At 42.5% G+C, this 24,774-nt stretch overlaps 1 protein-coding gene across 1 annotated transcript; it reads left to right on the top strand.

The window, feature by feature from the left end:
* Positions 1-4,238: 4,238 nt before the first annotated feature.
* Positions 4,239-24,142, top strand: LOC126990606 (potassium voltage-gated channel subfamily H member 8-like; the record flags this gene model as incomplete). The annotated part of the gene is given in 5 exon segments (XM_050849293.1): positions 4,239-4,479; positions 6,648-6,808; positions 8,486-8,693; positions 14,084-14,263; positions 23,943-24,142. Coding segments are annotated over 5 exon segments (990 nt in total), but the record flags the coding sequence as incomplete, so codon positions are not given.
* Positions 24,143-24,774: the final 632 nt, after the last annotated feature.

Consider the following 24,774-nt stretch of genomic DNA (forward strand, 5'->3'; position numbering starts at 1 on the left):
TGAGAAATTTCAACTTTCCATTTACTTTCTTAAGTACTGTCTGTACCATGTATTTCCCAGTGGCACTTTGGTCTAAATTAACTCCCAAATACTTAACAGATTTAACTCCTTCTATTACTTGATTATTACATGACTGAAATTTTTTAACTTTTCCCAGTTTCCTTTTTGAGCCTACTAACATAGTTTCAGTTTTTCCTAAGTGAAGTGATAACTTGTTATCCACCATCCATTTGTTACAGGATTCAAGTTCTTTGTCTATCTTGCTTGAAACTTCCTTAGCATCCTTGTGTGTTACAACTAATATACTATCATTTGCATATAAAAATAGTTGACAGGAAACACTAATTGATATATCATTTACATAACATAAGAATAAAAAAGGTCCCAGGATGCTGCCTTGTGGCACTCCACAGGTAATAGCACAGGATTCGGAAGTATGTCTATTAACGTCAACTACTTGTCTCCTTCCAGTCAGGTAAGAGTAAAACCATTCTACAGACTTTAATCCCCATGGATTTTAATTTATCACACAGGATATGATGCTCTACAGTATCAAAAGCTTTTTGTAGGTCAAGAAGTAGTAACCCCGTATTGTGACCTTTTGATATATTAGTTTTAAGTAAGTCTGTCAAATATAGTAAACAAGTATCTGTAGAATGGTTCCCTCTAAATCCAGACTGGAATACATAAATTAATTATTTTCTATTAAATGTGTGTGTGTGTGTGTGTGTGTGTGTGTGTGTGTGTGTGTGTGTGTGTGTGTGTGTATTTACCTAGTTGTATTTACCTAGTTGTGAAATACAGGAAAAGAGCCGTACTAGGCTCGTGCTGTCCCGTCTCCATAACGCTTATTATCCAGTTTGGCTTTAAATTCATGAATTGTTTTTGCACACACAGCCTCCTTGTCAAGTCCGTTCCATGTTGTTATGCTTCTGTATGGAAAACTGTATTTCTTGATGTCTCTCCTACAGTCGCTCTTCTTCAATTTCTTACCATTGCCTCTTGTCACACTTCTGTCACGTTTCACTTGGTCTTCCCTGTCCAATTTCTCCAATCCCTCTTGTATCCTGTACAATGCTATTAGGTCCCCTCTCTCTCTTCTGCTCTCCAGTGTTGTTAGTCCCAATTTCTCCAGTCTTTCTTCATAAGTATGTTCTCTCGGAGTTTCCGGTAATTTAGTCGCTGCTCTTTGTATTTTTTCCAACTTTCTAATTTCTTTCTTCAATCTAGGTGACCACACTAATGCTGCATATTCCAGTCTTGGACATATCATCGATGTTATTAGTTTCTTCACCATTTCTTCATCTAGATATGGAAATGCTGCTTTTATGTTTCTTAGAAGATTGTATGTTTCCCCAGTTATCCGATTTATATGCTTTCCAAAGGATAACCTGTTTGTTATGGTCACTCCCAGATCTTTTTCCTCTGTTTTTTTCATGATTCTTTCATTACTCAGAGAGTAGTTCCCCGATATTCGTCTACTGCTCTTATCAAACTCCATCACGCTACACTTCTCTGTATTGAATGTCATTTCCCATTTGCGTGACCATTCGCTTATTCTATCGAGATCTTGGCTCGGGGCTACACAGTCATCTTCATTAGCCACCCTCCTCATTATTTTAGCATCATCAGCAAACATATTCATATAACTTGTCACCCTTTCTGTCATGTCATTAATATAAGTTACAAACATAATCGGAGCCAGCACCGATCCTTGGGGGACTCCACTCGTCACTTCCGTCCAGCTTGATTTATTACTCCTGATTACTGTTCTCATTTCTCTTTTCGTCAAAAAGTCCATAATCCAATCCAATATTGGACCACCCAGACCTCCAACATGATTAAGTTTCCATATTAATCGCTTGTGTGGTACTTTATCAAACGCCTTCTTTAAGTCCAGATACACACAATCTGCCCAACCGTCTCTTTCCTGTATTATATCAATTACTCTTGAATAGAAGCTGATCAGATTAGTTACACAAGACCGTCCTCCTCTGAATCCGAATTGGCTATTTGTTAATATACTGTTTTCTTCTAAATACTCCACCCATCTGTTTTTTATAATTCTCTCACACATCTTTGCTACTACACTTGTTAATGACACTGGCCTAAAGTTCAACGGGTCATCCTTACTTCCTCCTTTATGTATCGGGACGATGTTAGCCCTCTTCCAGTCTCTCGGTACCTTCCCTTGTGCTAGTGAGACATTAATCAAGTTCCTCAACTTTTCTTCTATTTGCTGGTTACACTCTTTTAGCACCCAATTTGATATACCATCCGGTCCTGCTGATTTCCTCGCATCCAATTCTTCCAATAATTTTCTAACTTCATCTGCTGATGTTTGTATTCTCTCCAGACCCACTCTATTCCCCGGCACTGCATCTACACCTTCAAACTCACTCTCCCTTGTGAACACTGTTTGGAAACAATTATTCATCACTTCTACTATTTCACTTATACTATCAAAAGTTTCACCATTAACTTTAACTTTTTGAATCTCATCTCTATTTTTCAACTTTCCATTTATGAACTTATAAAACAGTTTTGGCTGGTCTTTGCACTTATCTTCAATATTTTTCTCAAAATTCCTTTTTTCTTCTCTTCTTACTTTGACATAAGCATTCCTCTTCCTTTTGTACTCATTCCATAGATCTATCCTCGTATTTTTCTCCATTTGTTCCATGCCTTCTCCTTATCCTGCTTGGCATCTACACACTTTCTATTGTACCACTCTTCTCTTGATTTATGGCCTTCTTTCATCCTTGGTGGTGTGTGTGTGTGTGTGTATGTTGTTGGACAAAAATGTGTTGGGTAATAAAAGCACTGATTATTCAACTAAAGTATGTGTAAATTTCTTTAAAAAATATATAAAAAAATAACTAATTGTGTGTATGTTTGGGTGTGTGGGTGCGGGGTGGCATGTGTGTACAGTAGTTGGTTTGTCGTCCGGCAGCCATCCTCGCACAGTGAACAGTGTAAGGGGAAAACGAATGAAGCACCACAGTGGTATTGGCAGCGGGGGCGGGGAAGAGGAGGAGGAGGAGGAGGAGGAGGAGAAGGAGTATCACAGCGAACCAACTTCTATACTCTCACCACTGGCTCCCATGGATGGGCGAGGAGCAAAGTGTTATCATAGGGGGTCGCAGTAAAAGTGAAAAGGGTCCAAGATATGTAAAAACAGTTATTACCGTGTACTTTCAGGAGACAACAAAATATGCCAAACTGCTTGACCATAGGAGGACTGAGTATTCTTCACTGGAGGAAGTGAGTGATCTAACGACAAGGAAGAAAGCAGCCAGTGCGGAGGAGAATTGTAAAAAAATTAATGGAGTACCCTGCTGTGCTCGGGATGACGGTGGAATGGATGGAGGGAGGGAAGAAGTGAAGGTAGAGGCATTGAAAACGTCTATTTGCGTCTCGCTGCCTCGAAGAAGGACGATCAGCAGTTCATGTAACCGAGCCTTCCCTCAATTGCAAACGTCCATTGAAGGTGACAAAAGGAGGTAAAACTCCACATCCACATGCAAGCGAGAATTCATCGACTCTTTACATGAAATTAATGTTGCTCTTTACAAATTAACCCACTGGTAAACTCGAGGATAACAGAAAATGAGCATTTACGATATAATTTTCTGTAACGAAGACGGTGAAACAAGTAAAAGCTACCAAAAAGATTAAACATATTTAATTTTGAGAGGCAAAAGAGTTCAAGAAAAACGGTAGCTGTTCCATAAAAAGTTTCCATGACAATGGCTTCTTTTTCTGCGAGTTGATTGGATCATAACGAGCTTTCAGAGAGTGGAGCATTATGTCCCCGAGTGGTGAGAATGTGGATCTGGAAATCCCGTTCCACCGCAAGTCGCTGACAGTTTTCATCATTGCCGAGTGGCGGTAGATTACCCACATGCTGCCCAAATTTTCAATCATCCCTAACTTCAGCGACTTCGGTCATGAGGGGCACCGGAGAGACGGCATGGGCCAAGCGAGAGTCATGTATAACGACAGCCACTAGAAATAAAATTTGACTGCGCCACAAACGGGCTGCGGGGTAGTTCAAGAGGCCGCTCGAAAGAGCCTACCGGCGCTTTAAAGAACACCAACTTCCTTCTGCCCGAAACATAAATAATTAATAGTAAGGTTAGAGGTTAAGCTTTATGTGTGTGTGTGTGTGTGTGTGTGTGTGTGTGTGTGTGTGTGTGTGTGTGACATGCTAACGTCGCCTTCCTTTCGTCCGGCAGAACCTCCTCCACCCTCCCTCTGCCGCGCCTCTCCCTGAGTACAAAACAGCCAGCATCCAAAAGTCCCGCTTCATCCTGACCCACTACGGGATGCTCAAGACCTGCTGGGACTTGGTCATCCTCCTCGCCACCTTTTACGTCGCCGTCATGGTCCCCTACAACGCCGCCTTCGTGGACCAGGCGCAGCAGGACAAGGCTACCATCGTGCCGGACGTGGTGGTCGAGGCTCTGTTCTTTGTCGGTGGGGAATCTCTCTCTCTCTCTCTCTCTCTCTCTCTCTGTTTGTCTTTCTATCCCGGTCAACCAAATCCACTGGGCTCTTCTCTGGCTTCTTATCTCTACTCTCAACAACACCCGCTGAAATTTCTACTTGCTCTTTCTCTTTGTTGCTCCCTCCCGTGAACCCACATCGGTTGAACATTTCCTTCCCTTCCTGGATCCTCTTTAATTAATACATCCTTCTTCCTTATTCTTCAGACGTAAGCCTCTTTCCATTACTCGCTCTCTCCCTTGCTGGCACCCTCTTCCTCTGATTCTCTCTCCCCCTCCCTCACGCCTTTCCCGCCCTAACGCCAGGACTTTTTCTCTTTCTCTCCTATCCTTTTTTTTCCTGTCTTTCATTCATCAATGTCTCGCTTTTTTCTCTATTTAATTCGTATCCTTTTACTCTTGTGACCCTGAGCGACCCTCAGCTCCCTTTTTTCATACCTGTACCTCCACTTTTTTTTACTTGCTTCATCATACCTTTTCCGTCATCTTTTCTTCTTTCTCAGAGAAATTATCTTCTCTTCTCTTTTCCCCCGCCAGACCAAAACCGCCTTCATTTCTCCCTACACAGCCATGCCTCATTCCACTATTTCCTCGCCACCTTCATAATTATAATATAAATATCCTTCCTTCTCAGCATCCCTCTACTATTCTCACGTCAGGGTCTTAGTTTTATAGAGCTCCCTTTTTTCCACATCTTCCCCTTCCCCTCTCATTCAATATTCGCCCATACAACATGTTGAGTCCTCTGGTGGGAAGACTAAAAATAAAAAGATGTGGGAGGAAAAGTATGCCAGAAATATGTTTAATTAAAATGACTGAATTATAAACTGCAAAGCGCACCTTGATGGCAGAGGAACATATTAAACACTGTGATACGTGTGCTATAGCACCATCAACATTATAAAAAATGTAATAAATGGAGACTTAGAAGATTTTTTTATAACGATTTATTATTCTCTTTCCATAAAGGTGATGTGCTGTATTGCAATATCAAATCTCACAATATCATCAACTCCCCGCCCCACCGTAGATTCACCGCCACACTATCTATCCGTCACAACCTCAGCACCCCCCCCCCCCCACCTTATCCGCTCCTTTTCTTTCCACCACAACCTTCCCAGTTCATGACTCCAACATTGCCTCCCCGTCACACCTAACCTTCCAGTACCACCATAACCTTCCCCCTCTCGTCCCATCATAACCTTCCCCCTCTCGTCCCATCATAACCTTCCCCCTCCCGTCCTACCATAACCTTTCCGTACCACCATACCTCCTCGTCTCTTCCCAGCACAACCTAGCCGTTCCATCATAACCTCTCCGCCCCGCCAAAACCTTTCCGCCCCACACTAACCTTTCCGTCCCGTCCCACAATAACTTCCTTGCTCCACCAACACTTTCCCTCCCACCATAACCGTCCCGGTACACCAAAACCTTCCCGTCCTTTCCCACTGTCCAGTCTCGTCACTCCTTGAACCCGTCCTACCACAACTTTCTGTTCCCGCCATAGACTTGTCGCTTTACCACAGAATCTCCATCCCACCTTAGACTTCCCACATATACTTCGATTTCCCGTCCCACCACAGACTTCACATTCCACCACAGAGTTACCATTCCACCACTGATTTCCCGTTCCATCATAGACTTCCCATTCTACCAAATGGTTTCCGTTCCACCACAGACTTTCGTTAAACTACACCCTTCCCCTTTTGCAACAGATTTCCGTCCCGCCATATGTATTTTTATCTGTTATACCCTACCCATCTCACCATCTCGTCATAACTCCCAATACAACTTTAGACCTCCTGTTAATTCATAATCATTCAATCTCCTTGCTATCCTCCCTTACAGTCCATCATAGCCTCCCATCACACCATGATTTAACGGCCTCACCATAGCCTCCCCATCTCGTCCAGCTTTAACTTCCCCGTCCCATTCCACCATACTCCTCTCGTTCAAAAAAGGGTCTTTCCTACCATTGCCTCTCTTTCCTACCATAACCGTCCCGTCTCATCTATTATTACCTCTGTCCGTCTCTGTTACATTCCTCCCATGTCTAACTATTGCATTGTCGGGAGATATATTTCTATTATTTTGTTTTCGTTTTATTGTCTGTTTACCGTTTCAATTTTCACCCGCCAGACATCATTCTCAACTTCCGCACCACCTTCGTCAACAAGAAGGGCGAGGTGGTGCTTAGTCCCATCCGCATCGCAACGCACTACTTCAAGGGATGGTTTGTCCTCGACCTCTTGGCGGCCTTGCCCTTCGACTTTCTCCTCGCTGCCGACGTGTACAGCTCCGTGAGTAGACTCTCTCTCTCTCTCTCTCTCTCTCTCTCTCTCTCTCTCTCTCTCTCTCTCTATATATATATATATATATATATATATATATATATATATATATATATATATATATATATATATATATATATATATATATATATATATATATATATATATATATATATATATATATATATATATATATATATATATATATATATTATATCATATCAACCAGAACGAGATATACGTTGAATGAAAAAAATGGAAAGACAAACAGAAGGTTCGAGAAATATCGGGTTATAGTTTATAAAGACAAATAACTCGCGTCTACAGTATCCGACCTGCTCCGCGTCCCGTCACAAAAAGCAGCATTCTACAAGCGTCACGTCCGCTCTGGTGGTAATAAAGGGATATTAACCACTCCTCTGACCTCTCAGCAACATCGCCCTAGGCATGCTCACGATAGGGTGGCAGGTGACTCCCGCCCTTTTCACGTTTCGCTTGACCTGACGTGCCGTATTTAAGCCTCGCCACACAGCCGGCGGTGAAGGAGCTGTGTAGGTTGCGCCAGAGAGTGACGCCAAAGGTGAAAAAACATGGATTAAATAATGCTCCATGTTTCATAAAGAACATTTTTTCTTATGTTTTTCTATTGTACTCTACGGCTTTTTTATGGACATTTTAACCCGCCGTTTCCCTAGAGTTGCATTTTCCTGATGATTTTGTCCCTTTTTAATAGAACTGCGTGGTTGCGTAATCAGACAATAGTAGTGAATAAGGGATGAATATTACGACGGAAATGAGTATTACATAACTAACTCGGTCACTAGAAAATAATACCCAACCGGCGTATTGGCAAATCCTGCCCCGGTTTGGGTTTCACAGGTTTATGAAACATGGCTGCTTAAACGGAAAAAATCGCATGTTCACACGCTTATGTAAACTGTAAAACAATAAATGTAATTGAAAGAAACGGAGGGCCGAGCTTTTCAGTATTTTAGTCCCTGACAATATTACTTTTTACTGGAAGTGAGTTGACGCTCTCGCAGTGAAAGGCACTGGTCTGTACTGTCCATAAGCAATTGCGTACCCAAGAGAGAACTTTCTTATAGGTGCCTCGTTTTTATCTTTTTATATTACGTATTCTTTTAATGTGAAGCATTTCCGTGTCGGACATTTTCCTTGAGCGGGGTGACTGTTAAACTACGGGAGGCGTCAAACCGTGGCTCATCACCGCCAGTAACAATGGCGCAGCGCAAAGTAAATCACATATTTATCGTAAAAAAAGTTATCTTGACAAATCAAACCAAAAAATTCAGCTAGCGTAACCTAACAACCTAACCTACCTAGCCTAACGTAATATACCTAACCTCGCCTACCTGTGGACTTCGCCGCCCTCGGCCGCGCGGGTTCCCATACACACACATTGTCATGGCTGTTTTCGTATAGTTGTTTTGCTATTTACACTCTTTCCCATTATTTTTCGGGAGGTTGAAGCTTAGTAATGCAAATATAACAACAGAAGAGCAGCTGATAAAGGAGACGAGATATCGGCGAGTTCATAAAACCAATCTTAACCTTCGTTTTTTGCAAAAGACTAGGAATATGACCGCTAAAGACGAAGCACGCTAATCAAAATATCTGCAGTCCTCTGTAATTAAGCTCCCTTTCTCATCCCACCTTCACCCCCAGGCCACCAACATCCACCTGCTGAAGTTGACGAGACTGCTTCGGTTGGCGCGTCTCCTGCAGAAAATGGACCGTTACTATCAGTACTCGGCTCTCATCCTAACGCTGCTCATGCTCTCCTTCACCCTCGTTGCCCACTGGCTGGCCTGCATCTGGTACGCCATCGCCGAGCCGCAAGTTAAAACGTGGGAGGAAGGAGAGCCTCGGACCGGTGAGTAATGTGACATTGACCTCTTTTGTACACCTCTTTTCTTTCGCTGACAACCAGGTAGGGCTTGGGTCGTTTCCTATTCCATGCCCATCAACTCGAAATATAGTGGCGATAGCTGGAACATCAAGATGACCATCCAACTTCTTCCAAGCCTCCGGACAGCACACTTTCACGTTATTTATTGCGGTTTACAGGACATATCAGTGGTAATATTACTCTGCAAAGATATACTGAAAATTATTGCCTGTCTAACGGCTTACGTAGTTAGAAATAAACAATAAAGACATTCAAGACGACTGTTACATCATTTAATTCAAATTTTACCGACTGGACAATAAAGAATGAATATTAACATGAACTGTTTCAAGGAGAAAGGAAACCCATTCATATATCCTTACATTGCTCATCTGTTACAGGTGATGGGCTAATTTTCTTGGCATCTTTAGATTAAGCAGCGATTTTCAAAACTCGATGGGGTAAAAATTAAAGTAATTATGGTGAGAAAGTCAGAGAATAACATTTGATGTGTATACTACTTATTATTTTTTTTTCCTTGTCTCTCTAATATCGCAATTTATCTTAACTCAGAAAGTACCTTCGTACTAAGGAGGATTTTATATACGAGAACAAACGTTTCATTCGAAAATTGATTTCATATTTGCTGCAAATATCGATAACAAGTAATATATATATATATATATATATATATATATATATATATATATATATATATATATATATAAATATATATATATATATATATATATATATATTTATATATATATATATATATATATATATATATATATATATATATATATATATATATTCACCTCCCTTATGTCCACCAATGTTATTTTTTCCTTAATTTTTGTATACTGACAGTAAAATCATTCTATTATCACTCTTTATAAATAATCTCAACGTCTCCTATACCTGGTAGCTTAAGTCCAGTTCAAGTTGTTAAGGAGACTAATGTTCGGAAATATAAAAGGGGAAACAATCTCTCTATCTTATAAACTAAAGGCGGCTTTACACCTGGCAATTCCTGGTCGGCAATACAGCCGCGACGTGCTGCCAGCAGCATTTTTGGTCTGGGTCTGGGTCTGGGAGCCCTTCTCGCGGCAAGTTCTCTGCAGCTGAGCGTGTCCGTCTAGTATTGCCGACTGGCAGCTGGGTACAACATGTCGGCGCCAATAAAATAAGAAATGACAGATACAGATAAGATTTGGAGCCGGGAGGCCGAGGTGGCATTACTAGAAGAAGTGAGGCAGCATAGATACTTGTGGGACCCACATGATAAGCTGTATGAGAAGCTGAGTCTGCGCAAAACAACTTTTGAGAGAGTGGCAGCAACATTGAGGGAAATGATTATCTCTTTGCGAGATATCGAAGAAGGTAAGGAAGGATTATTTTCGTGTGTTATATAATCACACTATAATGCCTGGGGGTTGCAATGGCATGTTCCTCCCCAATCAATCAATCAATACTACTGAAGGTAAAACTCGTTTACTTAAAGTATTTCTACAATATTAGGCTAATAGATCAAACTCATTGTGGTTTTAAGATATGGTAGTAGCCTTTTGGGGTGTCTGGGATGAATTCATGCCCTTGCATTTACTAGCAGTTTACGTCTTGATGCTCTCGGCGGCTCCTCCAACGTATGAAGGTATTGCTCCCGAGAGCACCCAGCTGGTCTAGCCGCTAGATCGTCGCGGCTGTATTGCCGGTCAGGAATTGCCAGGTGTAAAGCCGCCTTAATGAAAATAACACTTCACTCAAAATATTACGTTTCAGTAGTAAAGAACAATAATTATGGCACCTGAACAAGACATACGACGACGTTAAAACATAATAATACCACTAAGATTTGTACTCAAAAGTGTTACCTTTTATCTACCAAAACTTACACAAGTGCAATTCAAATCTTCCAAAACTCACACAAGTGCAATTCAAATCTTCCAAAACTCACACAAGTGCAATTCAAATCTTCCAAAACTCACACAAGTGCAATTCAAATCTTCCAAAACTCACACAAGTGCAATTCAAATCTAACAAAACTCACACAAGTGCAATTCAAATCTTCCAAAACTCACACAAGTGCAATTCAAATCTGACAAAACTCACACAAGTGCAATTCAAATCTGACAAAACTCACACAAGTGCAATTCAAATCTTCCAAAACTCACACAAGTGCAATTCAAATCTTCCAAAACTCACACAAGTGCAATTCAAATCTGACAAAACTCACACAAGTGCAATTCAAATCTAACAAAACTCACACAAGTGCAATTCAAATCTAACAAAACTCACACAAGTGCAATTCAAATCTGACAAAACTCACACAAGTGCAATTCAAATCTAACAAAACTCACACAAGTGCAATTCAAATCTAACAAAACTCACACAAGTTTAGATGGCACTAAAAGCACCATCCATGGGACTTCAGAGAAATTAAATGGTGAAAACATATTATTGTAGGGGTAATTAAATACTTTTGTTTGGAAAAAAAATTATTACTTCTTTTCCGTTTAATGGAATATATGGGATACGAATATGTGACCTGTTATTATTTTTATGAGTTTGTAGGAAATTCTTTATGTGCTTCTAGGAAGAAAAGTAACAGCATCCTTGGAATATCAACGCCATAATTTTATTTCCTAGAGATGCCGGACGGTAAGGAAACGCAGAGTAATAGACTAATATCCTCTTTCACTATTTATTTGAAATTTGTATTGTGCTGGTCGAATGAACGAGAAAAATATGACAAGCGGCAAATTGCTACGTACTGTCAGTTTTCAATATTGACTCGTTGATTAATTTCCGTCGTTATTCATTGATAATCACGGAGTAAAAGTCGATAAATACCTACACTAATAATAAACAAAAATAATAAGAACCTTGTTCCTAACAGTTGCCAGCTAAACGAGTAAACAGTCATGAGACAGAGAGAACGGAGGCCCGGATGCAAAACAGTAACATGCACCAGCCTGCCAGGCCTTCTCTCGCTTCTGTTCTATTCTACCCTCACAATACAAATTCATTCTGCACTTCCTTGCCGTCTGCCCTCTCTAAAAAAAATAATGTTGGAGAACTCCAGGCAGTAGTTTCTCCCTCGTCAAAAAATCCTACAAGAATTAACTAGGCTGTTCGCACATAGGTGTTTTGATTCCTATTATCACCGGTAGAGAATCCGCAAGGGGCGTTCTACTGGTGATCTTCTTGCCTTCCTAACTGACTCCTGGTCATCCTCTCTTAGCCGTTTCAATGAAACTTTTGTTGTTGCCTTAGACATCTCTCAAGCTTTTGACAAAGTCTGGCATAAATCTTTGCTTTCCAAACTACCCTCCTACGGATTCTGTTCACCTCTCTGTACACTTATCTCCAGTTTCCTTTCAGATCGATCTATTTTTGCTGTAATAGACGGTTACCGCTCTTCTCCTAAACCTAGCAACAGTGGTACTCCGCAAGGTTCTCCTACTTTTTTTTTCTATTGTTCATTAATGATCCATCTAAAATGGTTTTGTCCACTGATGTCGATAACTCTATACTGCATAACTCAACATATTTTAACAAAAGACTCTCCCAGCAGGAATTACAGGTCTTAAGACTGGACGCTACTGGGCGCTTAACTTTTGACCAAGCTATCATTTCTGAATAGGGCAGATGGAACTCGGCATCCTTCAGTGCCTCAAAAACAAAATTCCCACCAGTCAACTCTCCATCGATAACACTCAGCTGTTCCCTTCTACATTAAACATTCTTGACCTATCCTTAATTCAAAACCTTAACTGGAAACTTCATATATCATCACCACCTGGTGTCCTTCAACGCCTCAAAAACACAGTTTCTCCACCTATCCACTCGACACAATCTTCCAAACAACTATCCCCTATTCTTTGACAACACTCAGCTATCACCTTCTTCAACACTAAACATCCTCGGTCTATCCTTAACTCAAAATCTCAACTGGAGACTTCATATCTCATCTCTTACTAAATCAGCTTCCTCGAGGCTGGGCGTTCTGTACCGTCTCCGCCAGTTCTTCTCCCCCGCACAGTTGCTATCCATTTACAGGGGCCTTGTCCGCCCTCGTATGGAGTATGCATCTCATGTGTGGGGGGCTCCACTCACACAGTTCTCCTTGACAGAGTGGAGTCAAAGGCTCTTCGTCTCATCAGCTCTCCTCATCATACTGATAGTCTTCTACCTCTTAAATTCCGCCGCCATGTTGCCTCTCTTTCTATCTTCTATCGATATTTTCATGCTGACTGCTCTTCTGAACTTGCTAACTGCATGCCTCCCCCCCTCCCGCGGCCCCGCTGCACACGACTTTCTACTCATGCTTATCCCTATACTGTCCAAACCCCTTAAGCAAGAGACAACCAGCATCTTCACTCTTTCATCACTCACGCTGGTAAACTCAGGAACAATCTTCCTTCATCTGTATTTCCTCCTGCCTACGACTTGAACACTTTCAAGAGGAGGGTATCAGAACACTTCTCCTCCCGAAATTGACCTCTCTTTTTGGCCACCCCTTTGACCTCTATTCAGGAGCAGTAAGTAGCGGGCTTTTTTTCTTCTTTACGCCCTAGAACTGTCTCCTTAGCTGGAAAAAAAAAATAACTTGCTAAATCTGTTTCCTCGAGGCTAGGCGTTCTGTATCGTCTCCACCGTATTTTCCCTCTCCCAGATGCTCTCCTTATATAATGGAGTATGCTTCTCATGTGTGTGGGTATTCCATACACACTACCCTTTTGGACAGAGTACACTGAGGCCACGCGACTAGCTTTTTTCAAAATAACGATTTCTAGTCTATATGACAGGATAAAAACAGTCCCAAGTTTCATAACTAACTGTCAAAGGCTCTTCGTTTCATTAACTCCCTACTTCTTACTGACAGTCCTCTATTTCTTAATTTCGCCTCAATATTGCCTCTCATTTTATCTTCTATCGATATTTTCATGCTCACTTCTGTTATGAACTTCCAGACTGCATGCCTCCATCCCTCCCGCAGCCAACCTGCACTCGACTTTCTACTGTTGCTTTGTGCTATCCAAATCCCTTATGCTAGAATTAACCAGCATCTTCATTCTTTCACCCCTTTTTCTGGTAAACTCGGGAACGTTCTCCCTTTGTCTGTACTTTCTACAGCCTAATACTTGAACTCTTTTTAAAAAAAGGGAGTATTAAGACCCCTATCCACCGTAGTAGTACATAGTTGTAGTAGTAATAGTAGTAGGAGTAGAAGTAGTAGTAGTAGTAGTAGTAGTAGTAGTAGTAGTAGTAGTAGTAGTAGTATAGTAATACTGAGAAATTGTGTGGTCATGTAAATTTCAGTTGACCACAGGTAGTGCATCAGACTGAGGCCACCGCCCCTCCCTCCGCAGGGTGGATCTTCGACTTGGCACACCGGCTGGAGACTGAAGTGCGTAACGTTACCATCATGCAGAAGTACGTGACAGCTCTCTACTTCGCCTGCTCATCTCTCACATCTGTCGGGTTCGGCAACGTGTCGGCCAACACCAACCCCGAGAAGATATTCAGCATCGTCACTATGTTAATTGGAGGTAAGAAGAGAGGCTGAAGTAATTCCCTTCCCTCCCCCTCCCCTCAAACTGATGGGGCGTGAGTGACCATTCCTCCCTAACATAGCTAAAGGTGAAAGCCTGTTGGTCTGTGAAGTCTTGCATCAGCTATCATGTCCTACTTCATCTAATATGAACCTGCATCAGAGATTATTGTTTCCAGCGTCATGCATAAAATATAATTCCATTTCTTCTATGCAGTGCCTCGAAATGTGACATTAAGAATATTCAGAAGATAAATGCGTATACTAGACTAATGAAAAACTAAACACAATACTTCCGCATCTAAAGAAATTAGTTAACAAAAATAGCGACTAAAGACAACATGATTCCTCCACGAAACTTTTGGATTCTGTAAGGGAGAATTAAAACCATCGACTGAATTAAGCAAGACTGCTACAAGCTCCGCCTCCGTGGTCTAGCGTTTAGTGTGCCTAACTACGAATCCACGGGCCAGGGTTCGAATCCCGGTCCGGGTAGTCGGCGTGCAGCTCACTCAGCTGTTCATCCTATTTTTCGGGCTGCTCGATAAATGGATACCTCGGGAAACTAGGGAAAGGTAAACAGTGGTAACCCGGATGGCACACCGGCGCTGTGAACCGGGGTAATGAGTTCTTCTTATCACAGGCCCAAGGGTCAGTGCTACGGAAAAGTGCACCGTGCCAGCTATAGCGTATGCCCCCAACTTAACTTTTACCTTGATCATGCGAAGGACATTGCTAAATTAGAAGGTGTTCAACGTAGGGGAACAAAAATGATCACCTCCTCACCCAATAAATGTTACGATGAAAGATTCTCATCACTTATTAATCTGTTATCTCCTGAGAAATGTTGCGTCCGAGGAAAACTAATTGAATATTTCAAAATACTCAGTGGTTTTACGATGTGGACGAATTTAAATTGTATATAATCGATGACACGTTTCAAATGATGGATAATGGCACAACAATTAAGTGTAAACAAGCTAATTCAGACTGCACCAATTTTTCCTTCACCTACATTACAGCGCGATAATAAAATAAGCTTCACCTTCAGTGGACCAGTGTAACACGACTGATTCATTTAAAAACAAGCTCGACCGACACTTAATTCAACTTAATAATATTATTTATTAACGTAGGAATGTAAAGTCTTGGTGGCATTTGATTTAATATAATTTCACTTAGGTTTAAGGACAGACCACCTGACAGAACCATAGAGTCTGTGTAGTCTGAATATCTATGTCAATTCTCTCTCTCTCTCTCTCTCTCTCTCTCTCTCTCTCTCTCTCTCTCTCTCTCTCTCTCTCTCTCTCTCTCTCTCTCTCTCTCTCTCTCTCTCATTAATTGGGGACTCACAACATGGCTTCCGAAACAAAAGATCCTGCCTATCAAATCTATTAACCTTTTATAACGACCTCTTCACTGTTTATGACGTAACCAAATCACTGGACGTAGTCTATCTTGATTTCCAGAAAGCGTTTGATAAAGTCCCGCATCATAAATTACTTTACAAATTAAAGCAAATAGGTATTGACGGTCAGGTAAACCAATGGATCGCGAATTGGTTGAGCAACAGACAACAAAGAGTAGTGATTGACGGATTTAAATCAGAGTGGGCGCCGGTCACTAGTGGCGTCCCTCAGGGCTCGGTTCTTGGCCCAGTGCTCTTCATTATTTACATCAACGACGTGGATGTTGGACTCAATAACCGCATTAGTAAATTTGCAGACGACACAAAGATTGGTAACTCGGTTCTCACTGACGAAGACAGGCAAAGCCTCCAAGAGGATTTGCACAAAATTTCAGCTTGGTCGGATAGATGGGAGATGCCCTTTAACGTAGACAAGTGCCAGGTCCTTCAAGTTGGAACGAGGAATAAGAAGTTTGATTACGAAATGCGCGGCGTTAAACTCAAAAGCGTTCAATGCGTCAAGGACTTGGGGGTCAAAATAGCGTCAAACCTCAAATTCTCACAGCAATGCATCGATGCAGCAAATAAAGCGAACAGAATGTTGGGCTTCATTAAAAGAAACTTTTTATTTAAGAATAAAGATGTAATACTCCCGCTCTACAACAGTTTAGTCAGACCCCACTTGGAATATGCGGTACAGTTTTGGTCTCCCCACCATGCAAAGGATATTGCTAAATTAGAAGGTGTTCAGCGTCGGGCAACGAAAATTATCCCTTCCTTGCGCAACAAATCCTACGAAGAAAGGCTTTCTACCTTTAGCATGTTCTCTCTTGAGAAACGTCGCCTCCGAGGAAAATTGATCGAATGTTTTAAAATACTTAATGGTTTCACGAATGTAGACAGATCAACATTGTTTATGATCGATGACACTTTGCGCACGAGGAACAATGGCGTAAAACTCAGATGTAGACAAGTAAATTCAGACTGCACCAAATTTTTCTTCACCAACGTTGTAGTGCGAGAATGGAATAAGCTCCCACCATCAGTGGTCCAGTGTAACACGATTGACTCCTTCAAAAATAAGCTCGACCGTCACTTCCTTCAACTTAATATCAACTAGAGTAGAAGTGCAACGTTTTGGAGTCTTCTGATTAATGTAAAATCACTTAGGTTTAAGGACAGACCACCAAGTCTGGACCATGGGGTCTGTGTGGTCTGATTTTCTATGTAAATCTATGTAAATCTCTCTCTCTCTCTCTCTCTCTCTCTCTCTCTCTCTCTCTCTCTCTCTCTCTCTCTCTCTCTCTCTCTCTCTCTCTCTCTCTCTCTCTCTCTCTCTCTCTCTCTCTATATATATATATATATATATATATATATATATATATATATATATATATATATATATATATATATATATATATATATATATATATATATATAGATATATATATTGTAATGCTCTTCAGTGCAAAAACAAGGCATCTGAAATTAAACTAATATTTTAGAGGGCCTTTTAGCTTTCTAACTACAGTAGCCAGAAGCATCACTACTCTGCCCGTGCTTCTACAACGAGCCTGGAATGGATTTACCATAGCTGGGCATTATCGCGATAAGTTATTTCCATACTTTATCGCTGATAACAAAAAAAAAAATATATATATATATATATATATATATATATATATATATATATATATATATATATATATATATCTTTATATATATATATAGATCGGTATCTTCGTTACTTTTGTAACCAAACTAGCAATAATCGCTACTTTTTTCCGCCTCTCCGAAAAAAAAAACCGTTGTCTCCTCCCTACTGCGCAAGCGTGGCCCGGGCGCCCGGTGTTGTATGAAAAAACTTCGGGGTATGAAATATCTTCGGTGAAGATATTTCATACTTATATCATCAACATTAAAACATTAGGTTATTTTTTTATGGTAGACTCAAAAATCACTATATCAAAGAGAAAAATCATTTAACTTTGCCCCAAATATGATTATTCACTGCCTGAAATTTGTGATCCTATTGTAAAGAGCGCAAAGAGAAACCAGCGGCTTGTTTTTTTCACGTGGCGGTGTGGCGCGTGGCCTCTCAGCTGCGTTTTGAGTGACGGAGTGAGTGCCAATGTTGCGGTTCCCAGTGCTTCAGTGCTTCTTTACTGAAGTGACTGTTAAAGTGTTAATGGTGATAAGAAAGAATAACTGAGTAAGTAGTGATGGGCCAGTTCACGAGAGACCAGTGTTTGTAAACAAAAGCGCCAGCTTTTGATGGTGGGGACGCCAAATAACACAACACCGGTTCAGGGGTTTCTAGTATTACCATCCATATGTATGTGTCAACGTGTGGTTTTCAGGTTTTGTGAGTTTTCTAAAATATATACAGATAATGAAAATTTCAATTCATCTGTTTTTTATTTGAAATATTGTATTGTATCGTTTTCGCGTATCGGACTTATCGTTAGCTAGTATCGGAATTGTGGATTTATATCGGGTATCGGTTATTGGTTATCGCCTATATTTGTGTCTCCAGTTAACGAATATCGGTTATCACCGATAAGGTTTTCCATTATCAGTTATCGGGTATCGGGAATAAGGTTTTCTATTATCTTGCCCAGCTTTGGAATTTACCAAACCTAAGCACGAACGAATCCATTGTTTCAGGGTTCGGTAAAGCTATATTTTGGTTCCGTTGGGTAGTCATGGGCAGAGTGGTGACTTAGAGGTTACTGCAGTTATATAGGAGCTGACAAGGTCCTCTATATTTTTACACATACTTTGGTGGTGCCCTGAAGAGAACCACAAGGGAGAGAGAGGGGAAGCAGGGTGTAAGTTAATCAGCTGATTGAGGGCTGAGCGTATTGTGGGTGCGGAGCTGTAGGGTTGTGGTGCAGCGCGGTGGCGGAAAGCGAAAGCAAACTGCACCGCAGCGTAAGGTATTTAAAATCATAAACCAGTCAGATTTTCATAAATTTTTTTCGATTTTTTATCTTTACCGCACAATTTTTTCTGCCGGATACGTGAAGTTTCCGGATTCCCGTGAGTCGGATAGTCGGGGTTTTAATGTATCTGGTTGGCTGCAGCATAATAATATTAGATAAGACGTAATATGATGCAAGAGTACTACAACATATGAGATTTTTTTTATTTTTTTTTTTTTTTTTTAACTTCTTGGGCTATTGCGCCGGTAGGCTTCTTCCCGGTGGATCCTGATGGTCGGTCCAAGGCTTCTTCCCGGTGAGGCCTGATGGTCGGCCCAGCCCGTTCTGGCGCAAGCGAGTGTTTATAGTGGCGCCATCTTGCATTGGCTCATGCTGCCCTCCCGGAGCTCATCTTTAATCCTAGAATCTAGATTCCGGGTTGAAAGGTGGTCTTCTGGACAGCATGTGGGTAGTTTTAAACCACTCGGCGGAGGCTGAAAAATCCCAGCTTGGTGGCACCGGTCGGGGATTGAACTCGCGTCCTCCTGAACGCGGGGCCGTCTCGCTATCTGTTCACCCACCGCCTCCCCAATAAGTTCATATATCAATATATAAATTAAAAATATTTAAACAATCCGCTTTAAAAATAATAAGATTTTTAAAACAAATGCGATTTTTTTTTTTTTAATCAAGAAAATACATTTATTACCAAAGGCATCAATCCACCTCTCCAAGTGTCCATGTCTCACAACCATAGAGTAGGACAGGAAGCACAAGGGACTTAGAGATCCGGATCTTTGTCCTTCTACACAGGTATCGACAATGCCATATACTCGTACTGAGCGAGTCCATAACACCGTGGACCAAGCCAATCTGCCGTAAGACTTTCTGGTGACTCACCGTTGTTCTGAACTACGCTACCAAGGTATGTGAATTTTTTTTCCGAGATCTCAAAGTTTTCGCCACACGCATGTACAGACTGTACTGTTTCATGTAGCAAGCCTCCAAACACCTGTACCTTGGTCTTGGCCCAGGAGTCCTCAAGTCCCAAGGGCTTCGCATCTTCGTGCAGTACCTCGAGACCCATCACCAAAATCTCCAGCGACTCCGCCAGCATTACTGTATCATCGGCAAAAATAAGGTCATTGACCTTGGTGTTGCCAATGGATGCTCCACAATGACTTTGGTTCACACCTCTGCCTAGTACCCAGTCCATACAAGTGTTCAAAAGCGATGGGGGAAAGACACAGCCCTGCCTCACTCCAGCATTCATGGGAAAGAAGCTGGACAAGCATCCCTCACACTCCACAGCAATCTCAGTCCCAGAATACAGGCCAGTCAGCAAAACAATAGTCCTTGCAGGAATCCCACGGAGTCGCAGGAAATTCCAGAGTGCCTCGCGATGCACTGAGTCAAACGCCTTCTTGAGATCGACATAGGCTGCAAGCATCCCCTGTCGAAACTCACATCGGCGCTCCACCAGTTCGCGAAGCGCTAGGATACGGTCAGTTGTTGACTCATCAGGCGTGAACCCAGACTGTTTAGGTCTCTGCAGTTTCAGCAGCTGGCTGCGAATTCGCAATTGCAATAGGTGGGCAACCACCTTGCCTGGCACACTGAGCAGAGTAATACCATGGTTGTTGTTCCAGTCCTGACGGTCCCCTTTCCCTTTCTAGATAGGGACGACCAACTCCCTCTTCCAGTCAGGGAGAATGGTACCAGATTGCCATACGGCAGTCAAGACCGCATGCAACCCGTGGAATATGGCTTCACCTTCAGCTTTGAGCAGCTCTGCATTGATGTTACAGATACCAGGTGCCTTTCCACCCCTCAGTTTTGCCACAGCCTCTCTGACCTCGTCAGGAGAGGGTGGGCTTTCGTTGATGAGTGAATCGGCATCCGCCACCTGCAACCCAGCAACTGGAAGCTGCCCACTTGAAGGGTCCGCCGTGTATAGCTGTTCAAAGTACTCAGCCCAACGACCCCTATGTTAATCCATGTCCAACACGAGGGAGCCATCAGCTGTTCGGATAGCGCTCACCTTGGAAGGAGACCTGGAGCGGAGCTTCTTCAGTGCTCGGTAGGCAGGTCGGAGGTCATTCACATTTAAATGGCCCTCGACTTCCTCAGCAAGACCCCTGACATACCTCTCCTTGTATCTCCTCAGGAGAACTTTAGTCCTACGCAATAAAGCCCTATATTGATCCCGATTCCCAGCAAGTCTGGCAGTACGACTCTCCTCAATATTTTTCAGCGTCTCCGCCGAGGCAAAGCCACTCCTAGATCTCGGGCGCTCTCCAATGCACTCTTTGGCAGCTCGAAGAGTCTTACGTTTATAGGTATCCCACAGTTCTACAGGGTCCCCAAGGGCGCTAAGCACATTGAGCCGATTTGAGACTGTCACTGCATACTCCTGAACACATGCCAGGTCCTTGAGCCTCGCGAGATGGAACAAAGTATTGTTGCATCTCGAGATTCTTCTTGTCCTGACATGAAGCTTGAGTGTTGCAACAAGAAGCCTATGGTTAGTTGCAAAGAATTTAGCACTCCGAAAAACCCTGCAGTTCTGAAGGATCCTTTAACGAATACTTACGAGGATGTGGTCAGCCTCCTTTGCTACCCCTCCGGCATCGCTATACCAAGTCCAGCGGTGAAGCTCTGGTCTCTGGTACCAAGAACCCGCAATTCTCAACCTCCTGAATCTTGCAAAATTCAGGAGAAGAGTGCTGTTGATGTTCCTGGTACCAAATACATGTGGACGAACACATAGCTCGTAGCCAACCCTGTCAGTGCCAGTAGTATCATTGAAGTCGCCCAAGACAATGAGTGTGTCCCGGGGGGAGCACTGGGCCAATATGGAGTCGAGTTTAGCATAGAACATCAACTTCTCTTGTTTCACACAACTCGGTAGGAGCGGACACTGCAACAAGAGACATGAAGCCCAATGTATGCTTCAGTCACACTCGCATTATACGCTCATCAACTATAGTAACCTCAACCACAAATGGCTGCAGTTGGCTGGATATGCCCATAGCTACCCCCTAAAGACGGGAGTTCATGCCGGACCAGTAGTAGTAGTGATGAAGAGTAATCGAGGCTCAATGAAATGATACTATGTAGTAAGGCAAGATAAATCTGTCAGATATTTTTAAGACTGATACTAAATAATTTAGATCTGAACTTTAGCCAAACTATTATGATTTTAAGTTTTGACATAGCTAGCATGTAGATAAAAATATAACAGCATAAGTTTTAGTGGGATTGTAATTTTGATCAACTTTTATTTAAATGGGTTCCCCCTCCTACTCTGCAGCTTGTTTTGTAATCCATACCTTTACTCTTCCCTACATAGAGTATGTTTTCCAATAGATTGTATGGGCAAATGACCTGAGACCTGTCTTCCGAACTCTGAAGAAGCCCTGCTCCAAACCTACTTTTCAGACGAGTGCTATACGAATGAATGATGATGGGCAGATAGCATCAAATGCGGATGGGCACCGGGCTCGTTAGGCAGAGTTCTTTGGGTAGCTGTACTCGGCAGAGTCCCCAAGCGCACAGCTCCCTCTGGCTGGTTTGCAGATCGCGGCTGCTGATCCACCAATAGACGAAACTCCATCCTCCCTGGCGGAGATGAGAAAGGCTGTGAGAAAGTTGAAGGGTGGAAAGGCAACTGGGATCTGTAATATCAGCGCAGATGCTATAAGCCGGGGCTGAAACGAGATTGCAAGCTAGGTTGCATTCAATGCTGTCAGCCAAGTGGCAGTCTGGTGCCATTCCTCCTGATTGGAAAAGGGGGCTAGTTGTCCATACCTGGAAAGGGAAAGGGGATCGAAAGGACTGCAACATATACCGTGGAATTACGATGCTCAGTGTGCGAGCAACGTGGTCGCTCATCTGCTCCTGCTACTAATATGATCTCATCTGCTAAAGTTTCAGAGACCTGAGCAATCCGGGTTCACTGAGCAATCCCGGTTCACGCCCGGCAAATCAACAATGGACCGGATTCTAGCACATCGCGTCCTTGTAGCACGCCGGCGTGAGTTTCGATAGAGGTTTCTTGCATGCAGCGTATTTCGATCTCAAGAAGGCATTTGACTCAGGGCATCGTGAGGCCCTCTGTGACATTCTACGGATCCGTGAGATTTCTGCAAGGATTATAGACCTGATGACTTGCCTTTACTCCGAGGCTGATAATTCTGTGAGGTTTGGGGGAGACGTTTCCGGTTTCTTCCTTGTTTATTCATCAGTGAGGCAGGGGTGCTTCCCTGCTGCATCACTTTTCAACACTTGCATGGACTGGTTATTAGGCAAAGTTCTTGATCAAAGCCGTTGTGGAGCATATGTTGGCGACATCAAGGTCACTCACATTGTTTTTGCCGATGATCTTTTGCTTCTCGTGGAATCGCTGAAGGTCCTGGTAGCGCTCTCGAAGTACTGCATGAGGAGGTGAAGCCACTGGGACTGAATGTCTTCTGAACCAAAACCAAGGTCCAGTCGTTTGGAGTCTTGCTGGATGACACAGTGAAGTCTTCATGCTGTGTGTCGAGGCCACCAAAAGTTTATCATGCTTTGGTAGTGTAGTGAACAACAGTTGGTTACCAGGAAGTCACTTGACCGACTGGCTCGGCCCACGGTGTTATGAACTCTATCAACACGCGGTTATAGTGTTGTCGAGATCTTAGCAGGAGGACAAAGATTAAAATCTCTAAGTCGCTTGTGTTCCCTGTCTTATTGTTTGGCTGTGAGACATGGACACTGAATAGTGACTTGGAGAGGCGTGTCGATGGTTTTGGTAGCAAATGCCGTTGCAGGGTCAAGGGGGATCGCTGCAAGTGGAAGTGTAAAAAAAATGTCTGCTAATCGCTGCTCCTAAAAAGATAAAAGTAAAGAGTGGCCAAAACCCAAAAGAGAGGTCAATTTCGGGTGTAGAGGTGTCTTGATACTCTCCTCTTGAAAGAGGTCAAATCATTGGCAGGAGGAAATACAGACGAAGGAAGGCTGTTCCAGAGTTTACCAATGAAGGGGATGAAAGAATGAAAATGCTGGTTAACTCTTGTATAAGGGGTTTGGACGGTATAGGGATGAGCTAGAGTAGATTGTCGAGAGTAGCGGGGCCGCGGGAGGGGCGGGAGGCATGCAGTTAGCAAATTCAGAAGAGCAGTCGGCATGAAAATATCAATAGAAGATAGAAAGAGATGCAACATTGCGGCGGAATTTAAGAGGTAGAAAACTGCTGGTGAGAGGAGGAGAGTTGATGAGACGAAGAGCCTTTTGACTCCACTCTGACCTCCACTCTGACCTCCACTCACCTCTAGCACACCTCTCTCCTTCCCTCCTCCTCACAGCACTCATGCACGCCACTGTCTTCGGCAACGTGACTTCCATCATCCAGAGGATGTACCTGCGTCGCTCCCTCTACCAGACTAAGTGGCGGGACCTGAAGGACTTTCTCGCCATTAACCAGATCCCGAAGGAGCTGCGTCAGAGGATGCAAGACTACTTTCAAACTATGTGGAGCCTCAATCAGGGCATAGACATCCATGAGGTGAGGCGGCCTGCTCCTTTGTTATTACAGATCTAGTTTCCAAAATATCTTCAGCACTATTGGATGTCCTCATGATAAACTCAACATTTTAGCTCTGTATGAAGGCTACTGAAATATCAGAATTTACTACTCACCTGTCCATAGAGTAGACTAAAAGAAGGGAACATCAGAGTCCGTCATATTTTCCTCAATTTTGTTTTTACACCTTCCTTTATTTTCTTCCCCTAATGTAGCAGCATGAGTCAAATGAGCACAATGTATGTTCAGAAGATTATAAACAATGACGTTAGGGGCTGGGTTCTCTTTTTCTTTTGCTAGTAATTATAATTATCAAAGAAAGGCAGAGCAAAAAATCGACGCGTGCATCATTCACTGACGGTACTGCGGTCGTGAACATCAGCCACTTTCCTACCGGAAAAAGTTGGAGCTCATTGGTCATTCGTACCGATCTGTGTGTATGTGTGTGTGTGTGTGTGTGTGTGTGTGTGTGTGTGTGTGTGTGTGTACGCGCAAACGCATTCATATATGAATTAATTAAGGTAAGTTGGTTAAAACGAGTTAGTAGTTATTCACTCGTACGCTTTTTAAAGTTTACATTCCCTCATTGTGTGAATCATTGGTATATATACACA

Source organism: Eriocheir sinensis, unplaced genomic scaffold, assembly GCF_024679095.1.
Source record: "Eriocheir sinensis breed Jianghai 21 unplaced genomic scaffold, ASM2467909v1 Scaffold1802, whole genome shotgun sequence".
Taxonomy (NCBI): Eukaryota; Metazoa; Arthropoda; class Malacostraca; order Decapoda; family Varunidae; genus Eriocheir; species Eriocheir sinensis.